Source organism: Salvelinus alpinus, chromosome 2 (assembly GCF_045679555.1).
Source record: "Salvelinus alpinus chromosome 2, SLU_Salpinus.1, whole genome shotgun sequence".
Classification (NCBI taxonomy): Eukaryota; Metazoa; Chordata; class Actinopteri; order Salmoniformes; family Salmonidae; genus Salvelinus; species Salvelinus alpinus.
This window is the reverse complement of record NC_092087.1, coordinates 1,962,978-1,986,186: the sequence shown is the minus strand read 5'-3', so window position 1 is coordinate 1,986,186 and position 23,209 is coordinate 1,962,978. Positions and strand designations below refer to the sequence as shown.

The window sequence follows — 23,209 nt, the reverse complement described above, 5'->3', positions numbered from 1 at the left end:
ATGTGGTCATCTCTAACCTGTCAGATGTGGTCATCTCTAACCCTTCAGATGTGGTCATCTCTAACCTGTCAGATGTGGTCATCTCTAACCCTTCAGATGTGGTCATCTCTAACCCTTCAGATGTGGTCATCTCTAACCCTTCAGATGTGGTCATCTCTAACCCTTCAGATGTGGTCATCTCTAACCCTTCAGATGTGGTCATCTCTAACCCTTCAGATGTGGTCATCTCTAACCCTTCAGATGTGGTCATCTCTAACCCTTCAGATGTGGTCATCTCTAACCCTTCAGATGTGGTCATCTCTAACCTGTCAGATGTGGTCATCTCTAACCCTTCAGATGTGGTCATCTCTAACCTGTCAGATGTGGTCATCTCTAACCCTTCAGATGTGGTCATCTCTAACCCTTCAGATGTGGTCATCTCTAACCCTTCAGATGTGGTCATCTCTAACCTGTCAGATGTGGTCATCTCTAACCTTTCAGATGTGGTCATCTCTAACCCTTCAGATGTGGTCATCTCTAACCTGTCAGATGTGGTCATCTCTAACCTGTCAGATGTGGTCATCTCTAACCCTTCAGATGTGGTCATCTCTAACCCTTCAGATGTGGTCATCTCTAACCCTTCAGATGTGGTCATCTCTAACCCTTCAGATGTGGTCATCTCTAACCCTTCAGATGTGGTCATCTCTAACCTGTCAGATGTGGTCATCTCTAACCTGTCAGATGTGGTCATCTCTAACCCTTCAGATGTGGTCATCTCTAACCTGTCAGATGTGGTCATCTCTAACCTGTCAGATGTGGTCATCTCTAACCTGTCAGATGTGGTCATCTCTAACCCTTCAGATGTGGTCATCTCTAACCCTTCAGATGTGGTCATCTCTAACCCTTCAGATGTGGTCATCTCTAACCTGTCAGATGTGGTCATCTCTAACCCTTCAGATGTGGTCATCTCTAACCTGTCAGATGTGGTCATCTCTAACCCTTCAGATGTGGTCATCTCTAACCCTTCAGATGTGGTCATCTCTAACCCTTCAGATGTGGTCATCTCTAACCCTTCAGATGTGGTCATCTCTAACCCTTCAGATGTGGTCATCTCTAACCCTTCAGATGTGGTCATCTCTAACCCTTCAGATGTGGTCATCTCTAACCCTTCAGATGTGGTCATCTCTAACCCTTCAGATGTGGTCATCTCTAACCCTTCAGATGTGGTCATCTCTAACCCTTCAGATGTGGTCATCTCTAACCTGTCAGATGTGGTCATCTCTAACCTGTCAGATGTGGTCATCTCTAACCCTTCAGATGTGGTCATCTCTAACCCTTCAGATGTGGTCATCTCTAACCTGTCAGATGTGGTCATCTCTAACCCTTCAGATGTGGTCATCTCTAACCCTTCAGATGTGGTCATCTCTAACCCTTCAGATGTGGTCATCTCTAACCTGTCAGATGTGGTCATCTCTAACCCTTCAGATGTGGTCATCTCTAACCCTTCAGATGTGGTCATCTCTAACCCTTCAGATGTGGTCATCTCTAACCCTTCAGATGTGGTCATCTCTAACCCTTCAGATGTGGTCATCTCTAACCCTTCAGATGTGGTCATCTCTAACCCTTCAGATGTGGTCATCTCTAACCCTTCAGATGTGGTCATCTCTAACCTGTCAGATGTGGTCATCTCTAACCCTTCAGATGTGGTCATCTCTAACCCTTCAGATGTGGTCATCTCTAACCTGTCAGATGTGGTCATCTCTAACCTGTCAGATGTGGTCATCTCTAACCTTTCAGATGTGGTCATCTCTAACCTGTCAGATGTGGTCATCTCTAACCCTTCAGATGTGGTCATCTCTAACCCTTCAGATGTGGTCATCTCTAACCCTTCAGATGTGGTCATCTCTAACCTGTCAGATGTGGTCATCTCTAACCCTTCAGATGTGGTCATCTCTAACCCTTCAGATGTGGTCATCTCTAACCCTTCAGATGTGGTCATCTCTAACCCTTCAGATGTGGTCATCTCTAACCCTTCAGATGTGGTCATCTCTAACCTGTCAGATGTGGTCATCTCTAACCCTTCAGATGTGGTCATCTCTAACCCTTCAGATGTGGTCATCTCTAACCTGTCAGATGTGGTCATCTCTAACCCTTCAGATGTGGTCATCTCTAACCCTTCAGATGTGGTCATCTCTAACCCTTCAGATGTGGTCATCTCTAACCCTTCAGATGTGGTCATCTCTAACCTGTCAGATGTGGTCATCTCTAACCCTTCAGATGTGGTCATCTCTAACCCTTCAGATGTGGTCATCTCTAACCTGTCAGATGTGGTCATCTCTAACCCTTCAGATGTGGTCATCTCTAACCCTTCAGATGTGGTCATCTCTAACCCTTCAGATGTGGTCATCTCTAACCCTTCAGATGTGGTCATCTCTAACCCTTCAGATGTGGTCATCTCTAACCTGTCAGATGTGGTCATCTCTAACCCTTCAGATGTGGTCATCTCTAACCCTTCAGATGTGGTCATCTCTAACCCTTCAGATGTGGTCATCTCTAACCCTTCAGATGTGGTCATCTCTAACCTGTCAGATGTGGTCATCTCTAACCCTTCAGATGTGGTCATCTCTAACCCTTCAGATGTGGTCATCTCTAACCCTTCAGATGTGGTCATCTCTAACCCTTCAGATGTGGTCATCTCTAACCCTTCAGATGTGGTCATCTCTAACCTGTCAGATGTGGTCATCTCTAACCCTTCAGATGTGGTCATCTCTAACCCTTCAGATGTGGTCATCTCTAACCCTTCAGATGTGGTCATCTCTAACCCTTCAGATGTGGTCATCTCTAACCCTTCAGATGTGGTCATCTCTAACCTGTCAGATGTGGTCATCTCTAACCTTTCAGATGTGGTCATCTCTAACCCTTCAGATGTGGTCATCTCTAACCCTTCAGATGTGGTCATCTCTAACCCTTCAGATGTGGTCATCTCTAACCCTTCAGATGTGGTCATCTCTAACCCTTCAGATGTGGTCATCTCTAACCTGTCAGATGTGGTCATCTCTAACCCTTCAGATGTGGTCATCTCTAACCCTTCAGATGTGGTCATCTCTAACCCTTCAGATGTGGTCATCTCTAACCTGTCAGATGTGGTCATCTCTAACCTTTCAGATGTGGTCATCTCTAACCCTTCAGATGTGGTCATCTCTAACCCTTCAGATGTGGTCATCTCTAACCCTTCAGATGTGGTCATCTCTAACCCTTCAGATGTGGTCATCTCTAACCCTTCAGATGTGGTCATCTCTAACCCTTCAGATGTGGTCATCTCTAACCCTTCAGATGTGGTCATCTCTAACCCTTCAGATGTGGTCATCTCTAACCCTTCAGATGTGGTCATCTCTAACCCTTCAGATGTGGTCATCTCTAACCCTTCAGATGTGGTCATCTCTAACCTGTCAGATGTGGTCATCTCTAACCCTTCAGATGTGGTCATCTCTAACCCTTCAGATGTGGTCATCTCTAACCCTTCAGATGTGGTCATCTCTAACCTGTCAGATGTGGTCATCTCTAACCCTTCAGATGTGGTCATCTCTAACCCTTCAGATGTGGTCATCTCTAACCCTTCAGATGTGGTCATCTCTAACCCTTCAGATGTGGTCATCTCTAACCCTTCAGATGTGGTCATCTCTAACCTGTCAGATGTGGTCATCTCTAACCCTTCAGATGTGGTCATCTCTAACCCTTCAGATGTGGTCATCTCTAACCTGTCAGATGTGGTCATCTCTAACCCTTCAGATGTGGTCATCTCTAACCCTTCAGATGTGGTCATCTCTAACCTGTCAGATGTGGTCATCTCTAACCCTTCAGATGTGGTCATCTCTAACCCTTCAGATGTGGTCATCTCTAACCTGTCAGATGTGGTCATCTCTAACCTGTCAGATGTGGTCATCTCTAACCCTTCAGATGTGGTCATCTCTAACCCTTCAGATGTGGTCATCTCTAACCCTTCAGATGTGGTCATCTCTAACCCTTCAGATGTGGTCATCTCTAACCTGTCAGATGTGGTCATCTCTAACCCTTCAGATGTGGTCATCTCTAACCCTTCAGATGTGGTCATCTCTAACCCTTCAGATGTGGTCATCTCTAACCTGTCAGATGTGGTCATCTCTAACCTTTCAGATGTGGTCATCTCTAACCCTTCAGATGTGGTCATCTCTAACCCTTCAGATGTGGTCATCTCTAACCCTTCAGATGTGGTCATCTCTAACCCTTCAGATGTGGTCATCTCTAACCCTTCAGATGTGGTCATCTCTAACCCTTCAGATGTGGTCATCTCTAACCCTTCAGATGTGGTCATCTCTAACCTGTCAGATGTGGTCATCTCTAACCCTTCAGATGTGGTCATCTCTAACCCTTCAGATGTGGTCATCTCTAACCCTTCAGATGTGGTCATCTCTAACCCTTCAGATGTGGTCATCTCTAACCCTTCAGATGTGGTCATCTCTAACCCTTCAGATGTGGTCATCTCTAACCCTTCAGATGTGGTCATCTCTAACCCTTCAGATGTGGTCATCTCTAACCCTTCAGATGTGGTCATCTCTAACCTGTCAGATGTGGTCATCTCTAACCCTTCAGATGTGGTCATCTCTAACCTTTCAGATGTGGTCATCTCTAACCCTTCAGATGTGGTCATCTCTAACCCTTCAGATGTGGTCATCTCTAACCTGTCAGATGTGGTCATCTCTAACCTGTCAGATGTGGTCATCTCTAACCCTTCAGATGTGGTCATCTCTAACCCTTCAGATGTGGTCATCTCTAACCTGTCAGATGTGGTCATCTCTAACCCTGTCAGATGTGGTCATCTCTAACCTGTCAGATGTGGTCATCTCTAACCTGTCAGATGTGGTCATCTCTAACCCTTCAGATGTGGTCATCTCTAACCCTTCAGATGTGGTCATCTCTAACCCTTCAGATGTGGTCATCTCTAACCCTTCAGATGTGGTCATCTCTAACCCTTCAGATGTGGTCATCTCTAACCCTTCAGATGTGGTCATCTCTAACCCTTCAGATGTGGTCATCTCTAACCCTTCAGATGTGGTCATCTCTAACCCTTCAGATGTGGTCATCTCTAACCCTTCAGATGTGGTCATCTCTAACCCTGTCAGATGTGGTCATCTCTAACCCTTCAGATGTGGTCATCTCTAACCCTTCAGATGTGGTCATCTCTAACCCTTCAGATGTGGTCATCTCTAACCCTTCAGATGTGGTCATCTCTAACCCTTCAGATGTGGTCATCTCTAACCCTTCAGATGTGGTCATCTCTAACCTGTCAGATGTGGTCATCTCTAACCTGTCAGATGTGGTCATCTCTAACCCTTCAGATGTGGTCATCTCTAACCCTTCAGATGTGGTCATCTCTAACCCTTCAGATGTGGTCATCTCTAACCTGTCAGATGTGGTCATCTCTAACCCTTCAGATGTGGTCATCTCTAACCCTTCAGATGTGGTCATCTCTAACCTGTCAGATGTGGTCATCTCTAACCCTTCAGATGTGGTCATCTCTAACCCTTCAGATGTGGTCATCTCTAACCTTTCAGATGTGGTCATCTCTAACCCTTCAGATGTGGTCATCTCTAACCTTTCAGATGTGGTCATCTCTAACCCTTCAGATGTGGTCATCTCTAACCTTTCAGATGTGGTCATCTCTAACCTGTCAGATGTGGTCATCTCTAACCCTTCAGATGTGGTCATCTCTAACCTTTCAGATGTGGTCATCTCTAACCTTTCAGATGTGGTCATCTCTAACCCTTCAGATGTGGTCATCTCTAACCCTTCAGATGTGGTCATCTCTAACCCTTCAGATGTGGTCATCTCTAACCTTTCAGATGTGGTCATCTCTAACCTTTCAGATGTGGTCATCTCTAACCCTTCAGATGTGGTCATCTCTAACCCTTCAGATGTGGTCATCTCTAACCCTTCAGATGTGGTCATCTCTAACCTGTCAGATGTGGTCATCTCTAACCTGTCAGATAACTTAGCCACCTCTCTCTGGATGTTATTTCACCTTCCAATATGTTCATGAAGCTCAACACTGGATGGTGATATTTAATGACCTTCCATTCTAAACATCCCATTCTATATGTTTCATTAGGTAGTGTCTTATCTAAACATCCCATTCATTATGTTTCATTAGGTAGTGTCTTACCTAAACATCCCTTTCATTATGTTTCATTAGGTAGAGTCTTATCTAAACATCCCTTTCATTATATTTCATTAGGTAGAGTCTTATCTAAACATCCCTTTCATTATGTTTCATTAGGTAGTGTCTTATCTAAACATCCCTTTCATTATGTTTCATTAGGTAGTGTCTTACCTAAACATCCCTTTCATTATGTTTCATTAGGTAGAGTCTTATCTAAACATCCCTTTCATTATGTTTCATTAGGTAGAGTCTTATCTAAACATCCCTTTCATTATGTTTCATTAGGTAGAGTCTTATCTAAACATCCCTTTCATTATGTTTCATTAGGTAGTGTCTTATCTAAACATCCCTTTCATTATGTTTCATTAGGTAGTGTCTTATCTAAACATCCCTTTCATTATGTTTCATTAGGTAGTGTCTTACCTAAACATCCCTTTCATTATGTTTCATTAGGTAGAGTCTTATCTAAACATCCCTTTCATTATGTTTCATTAGGTAGTGTCTTACCTAAACATCCCTTTCATTATGTTTCATTAGGTAGTGTCTTATCTAAACATCCCATTCATTATGTTTCATTAGGTAGTGTCTTACCTAAACATCCCTTTCATTATGTTTCATTAGGTAGTGTCTTACCTAAACATCCCATTCATTATGTTTCATTAGGTAGTGTCTTATCTAAACATCCCATTCATTATGTTTCATTAGGTAGTGTCTTATCTAAACATCCCTTTCATTATGTTTCATTAGGTAGTGTCTTATCTAAACATCCCATTCATTATGTTTCATTAGGTAGTGTCTTATCTAAACATCCCTTTCATTATATTTCATTAGGTAGTGTCTTATCTAAACATCCCGTTCCTTAATTTGAAGGGGTGTCCACATACTATTAGTGTAGTACTAGTTAACACATTTCTATTTGGGTCGGAGCTGTCTTCGAGGTTGTTTTCATGACATCACCGGCAACCCGAGTTCGACCCATGTGGACACCAATGTTTCCCACAGTTGTGTCAAGTTGGCTGGATGTCCTTTGGGTGGTGGACCACTCTTGATACACACGGGAAACGGTTGAGTGTGAAAAACCCAGCAGTGTTGCAGTTCTTGACACAAACCGGTGCGCCTGGCACCTACTACCATACCCCTTTCAAAGGCACTTAAATATTTTGTTTTCCCATTCACCCTCTGAATGACACAGACACAATCCATGTCTCAATTGTCTCAAGGCTTAACAATCCTTCTTTAATCTGTCTCCTCCCCTTCATCTACACTGATTGAAGTGGATTTAACAAGTGACATCAATAAGGGATCATAGCTTTCACCTGAATTCACCTGGTCTGTGTATGTCATGTGCCCAATATTTACTACACTAAATGTATATTCTAGTCTGTGAGGACCTTGCCCTACCTACCTCCCTCCCCCTCTATCCATCTACATATCTATGTACCAGGGCCTCCAGTCTAGCTAGTTCCAGTCTTTACAGGGACCAGGACCCTTGGAGTGACAACAGACAATCCAACCGGAACACTTTGCCTTACAAGTTTTGATGAAACTAAAGCCTCCAGTATTTATGCTGCAGTAGTTTGTGTCGGGGGTCAGTCTGTTATATCTGGAGTACTTCTCCTGTCTTATCCAGTGTCCTGTGTGAATTTAAGTATGCTCTCTCTAATTCTCTCCTTCTCTCTTTCTTTCTCTCTCTCGGAGGACCTGAGCCCTAGGACCATACGTCAGGACTACCGGGCATGATGACTCCTTGCTGTCCCCAGTCCACCTGGCCTTGCTGCTGTTCCAGTTTCAACTGTTCTGCCTGCGATTATGGAACCCCTACCTGTCCCAGACCTGCTGTTTTCAACTCTTAATGATCGGCTATGAAAAGCCAACTGACATTTATTCCTGATTATTATTTGACCATGCTTGTCATTTATGAACATTTTGAACATCTTGGCCATGTTCTGTTATAATCTCCACCCGGCACAGCCAGAAGAGGACTGGCCACCCCTCATAGCCTGGTTCCTCTCTAGGTTTCTTCCTAGGTTTTGGCCTTTCTAGGGAGTTTTTCCTAGCCACCGTGCTTCTACACCTGCATTGCTTGCTGTTTTTTCGGCGCCGAAAAGAGATGGCTGCCTCGCTTCGTGTTCCTTGGAAAATATGCAGTATTTTGTTTTTTTACGTGTTATTTCTTACATCGGTACCCCGGGTAATCTTAGGTTTCATTACATACAGTCGGGAGGAACTACTGAATATACGATTAACGTCAACTCATCATCGTTCCTACCAGGAATATGACTTTCCCGAAACGGATCCAGTGTTTTGCCTTCCACACAATACAATGGATCTGATCCCAGCCGGCGACCCTGTGCGACGCCGAAAAAGGGGAAAACGTGGCGGTCTCGTGGTCAGGCTTCGGAGACGGGCACATCGCGCTCCACTCCCTAGCATACTACTCGCCAATGTCCAGTCTCTTGACAATAAGGTTGATGAAATCCGAGCACGGGTAGCATTCCAGAGAGACATCAGGGATTGCAACGTGCTCTGCTTCACGGAAACATGGCTAACTCAAGGGACGCTAACGGAGTCGGTGCAGCCAGCTGGTTTCTTCATGCATCGCGCCGACAGAAACAAACATCTTTCCGGTAAGAAGAGGGGCGGGGGGGTATGCCTTATGATTAACGAGAAGTGGTGTGATCATCATAACAACACACAAGAACTCAAGTCGTTCTGTTCACCTGATCTAGAACTCCTCACAATCAAATGTCGACCGCATTATCTACCAAGGGAATTCTCGTCAATCATAATCACAGCCGTATACATTCCCCCCCAAGCAGACACATCGATGGCCCTGAACGAACTTTATCTGACTCTTTGTAAACTGGAAACCACACACCCTGAGGCTGCATTCATCGTAGCTGGGGATTTTAACAAGGCTAATCTAAAAACAAAACTCCCTAAATTCTATCAGCATATCGATTGTGCTACCAGGGCTGGAAAAACACTAGACCATTGTTATACTAATTTCCGCGACGCTTATAAGGCCCTCCCCCGCCCCCCTTTCGGAAAAGCTGACCACGACTCCATTTTGTTGATTCCAGCCTACAAACAAAAACTCAAACAACAAGCTCCCGTGCTCAGGTCTGTTCAACGCTGGTCCGACCAATCTGAATCCACGCTTCAAGACTGCTTCGATCACGCGGATTGGAATATGTTCCGCATCGCGTCCAACAACAATATTGACGAATATGCTGATTCGGTGAGCGAGTTCATTAGGAAGTGCATTGACGATGTCGTACCCACAGCAACGATAAAAACATTCCCAAACCAGAAACCGTGGATTGACGGCAGCATTCGCGTGAAACTGAAAGCGCGAACCACTGCTTTTAACCAGGGCAAGGTGACCGGAAGCATGACCGAATACAAACAGTGTAGCTATTCTCTCCGCAAGGCAATCAAACAGGCTAAGTCTCAGTACAGAGACAAAATCGAGTCGAAATTCAACAGCTCAGACACAAGAGGTATGTGGCAGGGTCTACAGTCAATCACGGACTACAAAAAGAAAACCAGCCCCGTCGAGGACCAGGATGTCTTGCTCCCAGACAGGCTAAACAACTTTTTTGCCCGCTTTGAGGACAATACAGTGCCACTGACACGGCCCCCTACCAAAACCTGCGGGCTCTCCTTCACTGCAGCCGAGGTGAGTAAAACATTTAAACGTGTTAACCCTCGCAAGGCTGCAGGCCCAGACGGCATTCCCAGCCGCGTCCTCAGAGCATGCGCAGACCAGCTGGCTGGTGTGTTTACGGACATATTCAATCAATCCTTATCCCAGTCTGCTGTTCCCACATGCTTCAAGAGGGCCACCATTGTTCCTGTTCCCAAGAAAGCTAAGGTAACTGAGCTAAACGACTACCGCCCCGTAGCACTCACTTCCGTCATCATGAAGTGCTTTGAGAGACTAGTCAAGGACCATATCACCTCCACCCTACCGGACACCCTAGACCCACTCCAATTTGCTTACCGACCCAATAGGTCCACAGACGACGCAATCGCAACCACACTGCACACTGCCCTAACCCATCTGGACAAGAGGAATACCCATGTGAGAATGCTGTTCATCGATTACAGCTCAGCATTTAACACCATAGTACCCTCCAAACTCGTCATCAAGCTCGAGACCCTGGGTCTCGACCCCGCCCTGTGCAACTGGGTCCTGGACTTCCTGACGGGCCGCCCCCAGGTGGTGAGGGTAGGTAACAACATCTCCACCCCGCTGATCCTCAACACTGGGGCCCCACAAGGGTGCGTTCTGAGCCCTCTCCTGTACTCCCTGTTCACCCACGACTGCGTGGCCATGCACGCCTCCAACTCAATCATCAAGTTTGCGGATGACACTACAGTGGTAGGCTTGATCACCAACAACGACGAGACGGCCTACAGGGAGGAGGTGAGGGCCCTCGGAGTGTGGTGTCAGGAAAATAACCTCATACTCAACGTCAACAAAACAAAGGAGATGATTGTGGACTTCAGGAAACAGCAGAGGGAGCACCCCCCTATCCACATCGACGGGTCAGTAGTGGAGAAGGTGGAAAGTTTTAAGTTCCTCGGTGTACACATCACGGACAAACTGAACTGGTCCACCCACACAGACAGCGTTGTGAAGAAGGCGCAGCAGCGCCTCTTCAACCTCAGGAGGCTGAAGAAATTCGGCTTGTCACCAAAAGCACTCACAAACTTCTACAGATGCACAATCGAGAGCATCCTGTCGGGCTGTATCACCGCCTGGTACGGCAACTGCTCCGCCCACAACCGTAAGGCTCTCCAGAGGGTAGTGAGGTCTGCAGAACGCATCACCAGGGGCAAACTACCTGCCCTCCAGGACACCTACACCACCCGATGTCACAGGAAGGCCATAAAGATCATCAAGGACAACAACCACCCAAGCCACTGCCTGTTCACCCCGCTATCATCCAGAAGGCGAGGTCAGTACAGGTGCATCAAAGCAGGGACCGAGAGACTGAAAAACAGCTTCTATCTCAAGGCCATCAGACTGTTAAACAGCCACCACTAACATTTAGCGGCCGCTGCCAACATACTGACCCAACTCCAGCCACTTTAAAAATGGGAATTGATGGAAATTATGTAAAAATGTACCACTAGCCACTTTAAGCAATGCCACTTAATACAATGTTTACATACCCTACATTACCCATCTCATATGTATATATACTGTACTCTATATCATCTACTGCATCTTGCCATCTTTATGCAATACATGTACCACTAGCCACTTTAAACTATGCCACTTTATGTTTACATACCCTACAGTACTCATCTCATATGTATATACCGTACTCTATACCATCTACTGCATCTGCCATGCCGTTCTGTACCACCACTCATTCATATATCTTTATGTACATATTCTTTATCCCTTTACACTTGTGTGTGTGTGTAAGGTAGTAGTGTGGAATTGTTAGGTTAGATTACTGTTGGTTATTACTGCATTGTCGGAACTAGAAGCACAAGCATTTCGCTACACTCGCATTAACATCTGCTAACCATGTGTATGTGACTAATACAATTTGATTTGATTTGATTTGTTTGGGGTTTTAGGCTGGGTTTCTGTACAGCACTTCGAGATATTAGCTGATGTACGAAGGGCTATATAAAATAAACTTGATTGATTGATTGATTGATTGATTGACTAATGTATTCCGTCCCCCCCCCCCCAGAACCCCTGTGAATCAGCTATTGTGACACAACAGCTTCCTTAGAGCAGAACTGCGTCCCAAATGGCACCCTTTTCCCTATATAGTGCACCATGTTTATAGTAACCTCAGGGGGCCCTGGTCAAAAGTAGTGCCCGATATAGGGAATATGGTGCCATTTGGGACGCCCCACAGCAGGACTCCCAGCAGATGTGAATGCTAATTGGTGAATGTTGTGAGGAGGACATAGTCGTGAGGACTGAGCCTGTTGGCTGGGCCCAGGTTCTAGAAGCTTTAAACAGTCCAGCCTGTTGGCTGGGCCCAGGTTCTAGAAGCTTTAAACAGTTCAGCCTGTTGGCTGGGCCCAGGTTCTAGAAGATTTAAACAGTCCAGCCTGTTGGCTGGGCCCAGGTTCTAGAAGCTTTAAACAGTCCAGCCTGTTGGCTGGGCCCAGGTTCTAGAAGCTTTAAACAGTCCAGCCTGTTGGCTGGGCCCAGGTTCTAGAAGCTTTAAACAGTCCAGCCTGTTGGCTGGGCTCAGGTTCTAGAAGCTTTAAACAGTCCAGCCTGTTGGCTGGGCCCAGGTTCTAGAAGCTTTAAACAGTTCAGCCTGTTGGCTGGGTCCAGGTTCTAGAAGCTTTAAACCCCTAACCCTAACCCATCTTACCTAACTTAACTTCTTTATATTGTTGGTCTAAAGCATCCCTTGTATTTCTAACTGAAACTGTTCTGTACCTTGCCCAACTGAAACTGTCCTGTACCTTACCTAACTAAAACTGTTCTGTACCTTACCTAACTGAAACTGTTCTGTACCTTACCCAACTGAAACTGTTCTGTACCTTACCCAACTGAAACTGTTCTGTACCTTACCTAACTGAAACTGTTGTGTACCTTACCTAACTGAAACTGTTGTGTACCTTACCTAACTGAAACTGTTGTGTACCTTACCCAACTGAAACTGTTGTGTACCTTACCCAACTGAAACTGTTGTGTACCTTACCCAACTGAAACTGTCCTGTACCTTACCTAACTGAAACTGTTCTGTACCTTACCTAACTGAAACTGTTCTGTACCTTACCCAACTGAAACTGTTCTGTACCTTACCTAACTGAAACTGTTCTGTACCTTACCTAACTGAAACTGTTGTGTACCTTACCTAACTGAAACTGTTGTGTACCTTACCTAACTGAAACTGTTGTGTACCTTACCTAACTGAAACTGTTCTGTACCTTACCTAACTGAAACTGTTCTGTACCTTACCTAACTGAAACTGTTCTGTACCTTACCTAACTGAAACTGTTCTGTACCTTACCCAACTGAAACTGTTGTGTACTGTATCTTGTATTTCTAACTGAAACTGTTCTGTACCTTACCTAACTAAAACTGTTGTGTACCTTACCTAACTGAAACTGTTGTGTACCTTACCTAACTGAAACTGTTGTGTACCTTACCTAACTGAAACTGTTCTGTACCTTACCCAACTGAAACTGTTGTGTACTGTATCTTGTATTTCTAACTGAAACTGTTCTGTACCTTACCCAACTGAAACCGTTGTGTACTGTACCTTGTATTTCTAACTGAAACTGTTCTGTACCTTACCTAACTGAAACTGGTCTGTACCTTACCCAACTGAAACTGTTGTGTACTGTATCTTGTATTTCTAACTGAAACTGTTCTGTACCTTACCCAACTGAAACTGTTGTGTACCTTACCTAACTGAAACTGTTGTGTACTGTATCTTGTATTTCTAACTGAAACTGTTCTGTACCTTACCCAACTGAAACTGTTGTGTACTGTACCTTGTATTTCTAACTGAAACTGTTCTGTACCTTACCCAACTGAAACTGTTGTGTACTGTACCTTGTATTTCTAACTGAAACTGTTCTGTACCTTACCCAACTGAAACTGTTGTGTACTGTACCTTGTATTTCTAACTGAAACTGTTCTGTACCTTACCCAACTGAAACTGTTGTGTACCTTACCTAACTGAAACTGTTGTGTACCTTACCCAACTGAAACTGTATCTTGTATTTCTAACTGAAACTGTTCTGTACCTTACCTAACTAAAACTGTTGTGTACCTTACCCAACTGAAACTGTTGTGTACCTTACCTAACTGAAACTGTTGTGTACCTTACCTAACTGAAACTGTTGTGTACCTTACCTAACTGAAACTGTTCTGTACCTTACCTAACTGAAACTGTTCTGTACCTTACCCAACTGAAACTGTTGTGTACTGTATCTTGTATTTCTAACTGAAACTGTTCTGTACCTTACCCAACTGAAACTGTTGTGTACTGTACCTTGTATTTCTAACTGAAACTGTTCTGTACCTTACCTAACTGAAACTGTTCTGTACCTTACCCAACTGAAACTGTTGTGTACTGTATCTTGTATTTCTAACTGAAACTGTTCTGTACCTTACCCAACTGAAACTGTTGTGTACCTTACCTAACTGAAACTGTTGTGTACTGTATCTTGTATTTCTAACTGAAACTGTTCTGTACCTTACCCAACTGAAACTGTTGTGTACTGTATCTTGTATTTCTAACTGAAACTGTTCTGTACCTTACCCAACTGAAACTGTTGTGTACCTTACCTAACTGAAACTGTTGTGTACTGTATCTTGTATTTCTAACTGAAACTGTTCTGTACCTTACCCAACTGAAACTGTTGTGTAATGTACCTTGTATTTCTAACTGAAACTGTTCTGTACCTTACCCAACTGAAACTGTTGTATACCTTACCTAACTGAAACTGTTGTGTACCTTACCTAACTGAAACTGTTGTGTACCTTACCTAACTGAACCTGTTCTGTACCTTACCCAACTGAAACTGTTCTGTACCTTACCCAACTGAAACTGTTCTGTACCTTACCTAACTGAAACTGTTCTGTACCTTACCTAACTGAAACTGTTCTGTACCTTACCCAACTGAAACTGTTCTGTACATTACCCAACTGAAACTGTTCTGTACCTTACCCGACTGAAACTGTTCTGTACCTTACCCAACTGAAACTGTTCTGTACCTTACCTAACTGAAACTGTTGTGTACCTTACCTAACTGAAACTGTTCTGTACCTTACCTAACTGAAACTGTTGTGTACCTTACCAAACTGAAACTGTTGTGTACCTTACCTAACTGAAACTGTTATGTACCTTACCTAACTGAAACTGTTCTGTACCTTATCTAACTGAAACTGTTCTGGACCTTACCTAACTGAAACTGTTGTGTACCTTATCTAACTGAAACTGTTCTGGACCTTACCTAACTGAAACTGTTGTGTACCTTACCTAACTGAAACTGTTGTGTACCTTACCTGACTGAAACTGTTGTGTACCTTACCTAACTGAAACTGTTCTGTACTGTACCGTGTATTTCTAACTGAAACTGTTGTGTACCTTACCCAACTGAAACTGTTGTGTACCTTACCTAACTGAAACTGTTCTGTACCTTACCTAACTGAAACTGTTCTGTACCTTACCTAACTGAAACTGGTGTGTACTGTATCTTGTATTTCTAACTGAAACTGTTCTGTACCTTACCCAACTGAAACTGTTGTGTACTGTACCTTGTATTTCTAACTGAAACTGTTCTGTACCTTACCCAACTGAAACTGTTGTGTACTGTACCTTGTATTTCTAACTGAAACTGTTCTGTACCTTACCCAACTGAAACTGTTGTGTACTGTACCTTGTATTTCTAACTGAAACTGTTCTGTACCTTACCCAACTGAAACTGTTGTGTACCTTACCCAACTGAAACTGTTGTGTACCTTACCCAACTGAAACTGTTGTGTACCTTACCTAACTGAAACTGTTGTGTACCTTACCTAACTGAAACTGTTCTGTACCTTACCCAACTGAAACTGTTCTGTACCTTACCTAACTGAAACTGTTCTGTACCTTACCTAACTGAAACTGTTCTGTACCTTACCCAACTGAAACTGTTCTGTACCTTACCCAACTGAAACTGTTCTGTACCTTACCCAACTGAAACTGTTCTGTACCTTACCCAACTGAAACTGTTCTGTACCTTACCTAACTGAAACTGTTGTGTACCTTACCTAACTGAAACTGTTGTGTACCTTACCTAACTGAAACTGTTCTGTACCTTACCTAACTGAAACTGTTGTGTACCTTACCAAACTGAAACTGTTGTGTACCTTACCTAACTGAAACTGTTATGTACCTTACCTAACTGAAACTGTTCTGTACCTTATCTAACTGAAACTGTTCTGGACCTTACCTAACTGAAACTGTTGTGTACCTTACCTAACTGAAACTGTTCTGTACTGTACCTTGTATTTCTAACTGAAACTGTTGTGTACCTTACCCAACTGAAACTGTTGTGTACCTTACCTAACTGAAACTGTTGTGTACCTTACCTAACTGAAACTGTTCTGTACCTTACCTAACTGAAACTGTTCTGTACCTTACCTAACTGAAACTATTCTGTACCTTACCTAACTGAAACTGTTGTGTACCTTACCTAACTGAAACTGTTGTGTACCTTACCCAACTGAAACTGTTGTGTACCTTACCCAACTGAAACTGTTGTGTACCTTACTGAAACTGTTGTGTACCTTACCCAACTGAAACTGTTCTGTACCTTACCTAACTGAAACTGTTCTGTACCTTACCTAACTGAAACTGTTCTGTACCTTACCCAACTGAAACTGTTCTGTACCTTACCTAACTGAAACTGTTCTGTACCTTACCCAACTGAAACTGTTGTGTACCTTACCTAACTGAAACTGTTGTGTACCTTACCTAAATGAAACTGTTCTGTACCTTACCTAACTGAAACTGTTCTGTACCTTACCTAACTGAAACTGTTCTGTACCTTACCCAACTGAAACTGTTGTGTACCTTACCTAACTGAAACTGTTGTGTACCTTACCTCACTGAAACTGTTGTGTACCTTACTGAAACTGTTCTGTACCTTACCCAACTGAAACTGTTCTGTACCTTACCTAACTGAAACTGTTCTGTACCTTACCCAACTGAAACTGTTCTGTACCTTACCTAACTGAAACTGTTGTGTACCTTACCTAAATGAAACTGTTCTGTACCTTACCTAACTGAAACTGTTCTGTACCTTACCTAACTGAAACTGTTCTGTACCTTACCCAACTGAAACTGTTGTGTACCTTACCTAACTGAAACTGTTGTGTACCTTACCTCACTGAAACTGTTGTGTACCTTACTGAAACTGTTCTGTACCTTACCCAACTGAAACTGTTCTGTACCTTACCTAACTGAAACTGTTCTGTACCTTACCCAACTGAAACTGTTCTGTACCTTACCTAACTGAAACTGTTCTGTACCTTACCCAACTGAAACTGTTCTGTACCTTACCTAACTGAAACTGTTCTGTACCTTACCTAACTGAAACTGTTCTGTAGCATACCCAACTGAAACTGTTCTGTACCTTACCTAACTGAAACTATTCTGTACCTTACCCAACTGAAACTGTTCTGTACCATACCTAACTGAAACTGTTCTGTACCTTACTGAAACTGTTCTGTAGCATACCCAACTGAAACTGTTCTGTACCTTACCTAACTGAAACTGTTCTGTACCTTACCCAACTGAAACTGTTCTGTACCTTACCCAACTGAAACTGTTCTGTACCTTACCTAACTGAAACTGTTGTGTACCTTACCTAACTGAAACTGTTCTGTACCTTACCTAACTGAAACTGTTGTGTACCTTACCTAACTGAAACTGTTCTGTACCTTACCTAACTGAAACTGTTCTGTACCTTACCTAACTGAAACTGTTCTGTACCTTACTGAAACTGTTGTGTACCTTACCTAACTGAAACTGTTGTGTACCTTACCCAACTGAAACTGTTGTGTACCTTACCCAACTGAAACTGTTGTGTACCTTACCCAACTGAAACTGTTCTGTACCTTACCTAACTAAAACTGTTCTGTACCTTACCCAACTGAAACTGTTCTGTACCTTACTGAAACTGTTCTGTACCTTACCTTACTGAAACTGTTCTGTACCTTACCTAACTAAAACTGTTCTGTACCTTACCCAACTGAAACTGTTCTGTACCTTACTGAAACTGTTCTGTACCTTACCTAACTGAAACTGTTCTGTACCTTACCTAACTGAAACTGTTCTGTACCTTACCTAACTGAAACTGTTCTGTACCTTACCTAACTGAAACTGTTCTGTACCTTACCCAACTGAAACTGTTCTGTACCTTACCCAACTGAAACTGTTGTGTACCTTACCTAACTGAAACTGTTCTGTACCTTACCTAACTGAAACTGTTCTGTACCTTACCTAACTGAAACTGTTCTGTACCTTACCTAACTGAAACTGTTCTGTACCTTACCCAACTGAAACTGTTCTGTACCTTACCTAACTGAAACTGTTCTGTACCTTACCTAACTGAAACTGTTCTGTACCTTACCTAACTGAAACTGTTCTGTACCTTACCTAACTGAAACTGTTCTGTACCTTACCTAACTGAAACTGTTCTGTACCTTACCTAACTGAAACTGTTCTGTACCTTACCTAACTGAAACTGTTCTGTACCTTACCTAACTGAAACTGTTCTGTACCTTACCTAACTGAAACTGTTCTGTACCTTACCCAACTGAAACTGTTCTGTACCTTACCTAACTGAAACTGTTCTGTACCTTACCTAACTGAAACTGTTCTGTACCTTACCCAACTGAAACTGTTCTGTACCTTACCTAACTGAAACTGTTCTGTACCTTACCCAACTGAAACTGTTCTGTACCTTACCCAACTGAAACTGTTCTGTACCTTACCCAACTGAAACTGTTCTGTACCTTACCCAACTGAAACTGTTCTGTACCTTACCTAACTGAAACTGTTCTGTACCTTACCTAACTGAAACTGTTGTGTACCTTACCTAACTGAAACTGTTGTGTACCTTACCCAACTGAAACTGTTCTGTACCTTACCTAACTGAAACTGTTGTGTACCTTACCTAACTGAAACTGTTGTGTACCTTACCCAACTGAAACTGTTCTGTACCTTACCTAACTGAAACTGTTCTGTACCTTACCTAACTGAAACTGTTCTGTACCTTACCTAACTGAAACTGTTCTGTACCTTACCTAACTGAAACTGTTCTGTACCTTACCCAACTGAAACTGTTGTGTACCTTACCTAACTGAAACTGTTCTGTACCTTACCTAACTGAAACTGTTCTGTACCTTACCTAACTGAAACTGTTCTGTACCTTACCCAACTGAAACTGTTCTGTACCTTACCTAACTGAAACTGTTCTGTACCTTACCCAACTGAAACTGTTGTGTACCTTACCTAACTGAAACTGTTGTGTACCTTACCTAACTGAAACTGTTGTGTACCTTACCTAACTGAAACTGTTCTGTACCTTACCTAACTGAAACTGTTCTGTACCTTACCTAACTGAAACTGTTCTGTACCTTACCTAACTGAAACTGTTGTGTACCTTACCTAACTGAAACTGTTCTGTACCTTACCCAACTGAAACTGTTCTGTACCTTACCCAACTGAAACTGTTGTGTACCTTACCTAACTGAAACTGTTGTGTACCTTACCTAACTGAAACTGTTCTGTACCTTACCTAACTGAAACTGTTGTGTACCTTACCCAACTGAAACTGTTCTGTACCTTACCCAACTGAAACTGTTCTGTACCTTACCCAACTGAAACTGTTCTGTACCTTACCTTATATTTCCACTTGGCTTCCGCTTGTTTCTTGGTCTGTTCTCGGATCTCAATCTTCTCCAAATCATTCTGCTTAAAGGTCTCCGACATGCTCAGGATGTTGTTAGACGCCTGGGGAAGCAGGGAGCATCAGTTGGAGAAATGCCTGCACACCCTCCAAGAGAAGGGTTGACCAGCCCTGATGTAGAGGTGTAGAGCACGACTGGTCCAGTCATGTTATTCATGGTAAAGGTTGCCTTGCCCCTCTTGGGTTGGTCCATCTTGACCGACATGTAAATATGTTTAAAGGGACATTTCTAAAATGTTCAACTTCATCATCTCCAGCACCACCCCAACATCAACATACACTACCGGTCTCAAGTTTCAGAACACATCTACTCATTCAGGGGTTTTCTTTATTTTTACTATTTTCTACATTGTAGAATGCAAAGCCATCATCAATGCAAAGGGTGGCTATTTGAAGAATCTAAAATCTAAAATAAATGTTGATTCGTTTAACACTTTTTTGGTTACTACATGATTCCATATGTGTTGCTTCATAGTTTGATGTCTTCACTATTATTCTACAAGGTAGAAAATAGTAAAAATAAAGAGAATGAGTAGATGTTCTGAAACTTTTGACCAGTAGTGTAGGTTAACTTCTTGTCAATATGGGGGCGCTGTTTTCACTTTGTAAAAAATCGTGCCCAAATTAAACTGCCTCGTACTCTATTCTAGATCGTACAATATGCATATTAGTATTACTATTGGATAGAAAACACTCTCAAGTTTCTAAAACAGTTTGAATTATATCTGTGAGTAAAACAGAACTCATTTGCAGCAAACTTCCTGACAGGAAGTGAAAAATCTGAAATCGATGCTCTGTTCCAGGGCCTTCCTATTCATTTGCTTGAATTCTATGGATACACATGCACTTCATACGCCTTCCACTAGATGTCAACAGGCAGTGGGAGGTGGAATGGGGTGTCTAGCTTGATCTGAGGTCGAACAAGAGCTCTTGGAATGACGTGACCACTATTTCCTTTGTCTACCAAGGCGCGGGAAGGACATCAGTTATGGCTTCTGAAAAGCGTTCGGTATAGACGGCTAATATCTCCGGCTTTGATTTTATTTGATACATGTGATAATATCATCGTAAAGTATGTTTTTTCAATATAGTTTTATCAGATTATTCAACGTTTATCGGGAGTTTGGGAGTTTTCCGTTCTCTGCGTTAGGTGAAGATGGACATCTTCGCGCCACTTGGCTAGCTAAGGTTGCTAATTCGACAGGAGAAAAGGACATTCTAACCGGACAAAGGACTCCTTGTACAATATTCTGATGGAAGCTCAGCAAAAGTAAGAACCATTTATGATGTTATTTCGTATTTCTGTGGAAAATGTTAAGTCGTATTTTCCTTCCTTTTTGCGGGCGCTGTCTCGCTATAACGTAAGCTGTTTGTTATGGTAAAGTTATTTTTAAAAATCTAACACGGCGATTGCATTAAGAACTAGTGTATCTTTCATTTGCTGTCCAACATGTATTTTTTAGTAAAGTTTATGATGATTATTTGGTCAGATTAGGTGAGTGTCAGAAATATATCCGGAGATTCTGGGAAAAAGTTGCTACATTTTCACAATGTATAACCACGGTTTACAGCTCAAAATATGCACATTTTCGAACAAAACATAAGTTTATTGTATAACCTGATGTTATAGGACTGTCATCTGATGAAGTTGGTCAAGGTTAGTGATTAATTTTATATCTTTTGCTGTTTTTTTGCGATCGCTACCTTTGCGGTGAATGAATGCGGTTGTGTGTTTGGCTATTGTGGTAAGCTAATATAATGCTATATTGTGTTTTCGCTGTAAAACACTTAAAAAATCTGAAATATTGGCTGGATTCACAAGATGTTTATCTTTCATTTGCTGGACACCATGTATTTTTCATAAATGTTTTATGATGAGTATTTGGGTATTTCACGTTGCTCTCTGTAATTATTCTTGCTGCTTCGGTGCTATTTAGCTGTAGCTGCAATGTAAAACTATGATTTATACCTCAAATATGCACATTTTCGAACAAAACATAGATTTATTGTATAACATGTTATAAGACTGTCATCTGATGAAGTTGTTTCTTGGTTAGTGACTAATTATATCTCTATTTGGTCGGTTTTGTGATAGCTACCTATGCGGTAAAAGAATTGTGAAAATATGCGGTTGAGTCTTTTGCTATTGTGGTTAGCTAATAGAAATACATAGTGTTTTCGCTGTAAAACATTTTAAAAATCGGAAATGATGGCAGGATTCACAAGATGTGTATCTTTCATTTGCTGTATTGGACTTGTGATTTCATGATATTTATATGCTAGTATTTACTTGTGTCGCTATGCTAGGCTATGCTAGTCAGCTTTTTTACTGATGAGGATGCTCCCGGAACAGGGATGGTGATGAAGTAGAGGTTAAAGGGTTTCTATGTTTTATAGTAAAAAAGATAAAGGAGGATAAGTGTTTTTAAGTGACATCATCTGACAATTACTAAACAATTACAAGACAATTACAAGACAATTACTAGACAATTACTAGACAATTACTAGACAATTACTAGACAATTACAAGCCAAGCACTAGACAATTACAAGACAATTACTAGACAATTACAAGACAATCACAAGACAATTACAAGCCAAGCACTAGACAATTACAAGACAATTACTAGACAATTACAAGACAATTACTAGGCAATTACAAGAGAATCACAAGACAATTACTAGACAATTACAAGACAATTACTAGACAATTACAAGACAATTATTAGAGAATTACTAGACAATTACAAGACAATTACAAGACAATTACAAGACAATTACAAGCCAATTACAAGACAATCACAAGACAATTACAAGACAATTACTAGACAATTACAAGACAATCACAAGACAATTACTAGACAAGTACTTAACAATTACAAGACAATTACTAGACAATTACAAGACAATGACTAGACAATTACAAGACAATTACTAGACAATTACTAGACAATTACTAGACAATTACAAGACAATTACTAGACAATTACAAGACAATCACAAGATAATTACAAGACAATTACTAGACAAGTACTCGACAAGTACTCAACAATTACAAGTCAATTACAAGACAATTACAAGACAATGACAAGACAATTACAATATAATGACAAGACAATGACAAGACAATTACAATATAATGACAAGACAATGACAAGACAATGACAAGACAATGACAAGACAATGACAAGACAATTACTAGACAATTACTAGACAATTACAAGACAATTACAAGACAATTACAAGACAATGACAAGACAATGACTAGACAATTACTAGACAAGTACTCGACAAGTACTCGACAATTACAAGTCAATTACAAGACAATTACAAGACAATGACTAGACAATTACTAGACAATTACTAGACAATTACTAGACAATTACTATATACTTACAAGACAATTACAAGACAATGACTAGACAATTACAAGACAATTACTAGACAATTACAAGACAATTACAAGACAATTACAAGACAATGACTAGACAATTACTAGACAATTACTAGACAATTACTAGACAATTACAAGACAATTACAAGACAATTACTAGACAATTACAAGACA

At 41.9% G+C, this 23,209-nt stretch overlaps 1 protein-coding gene across 3 annotated transcripts in view; it reads right to left on the bottom strand.

Moving 5' to 3' along the window:
- Positions 1–23,209, bottom strand: part of LOC139552771 (lysine-specific demethylase phf2-like) — a 144,413-nt gene that overhangs the window by 37,696 nt on the left and 83,508 nt on the right. For all 3 annotated transcript variants that reach the window (XM_071364805.1, XM_071364814.1, XM_071364821.1), the window contains exon 13: positions 19,576–19,686. In XM_071364805.1, the coding sequence (XP_071220906.1) occupies positions 19,576–19,686 (111 nt within the window). The remainder of the gene's footprint in view (positions 1–19,575; positions 19,687–23,209) is intronic.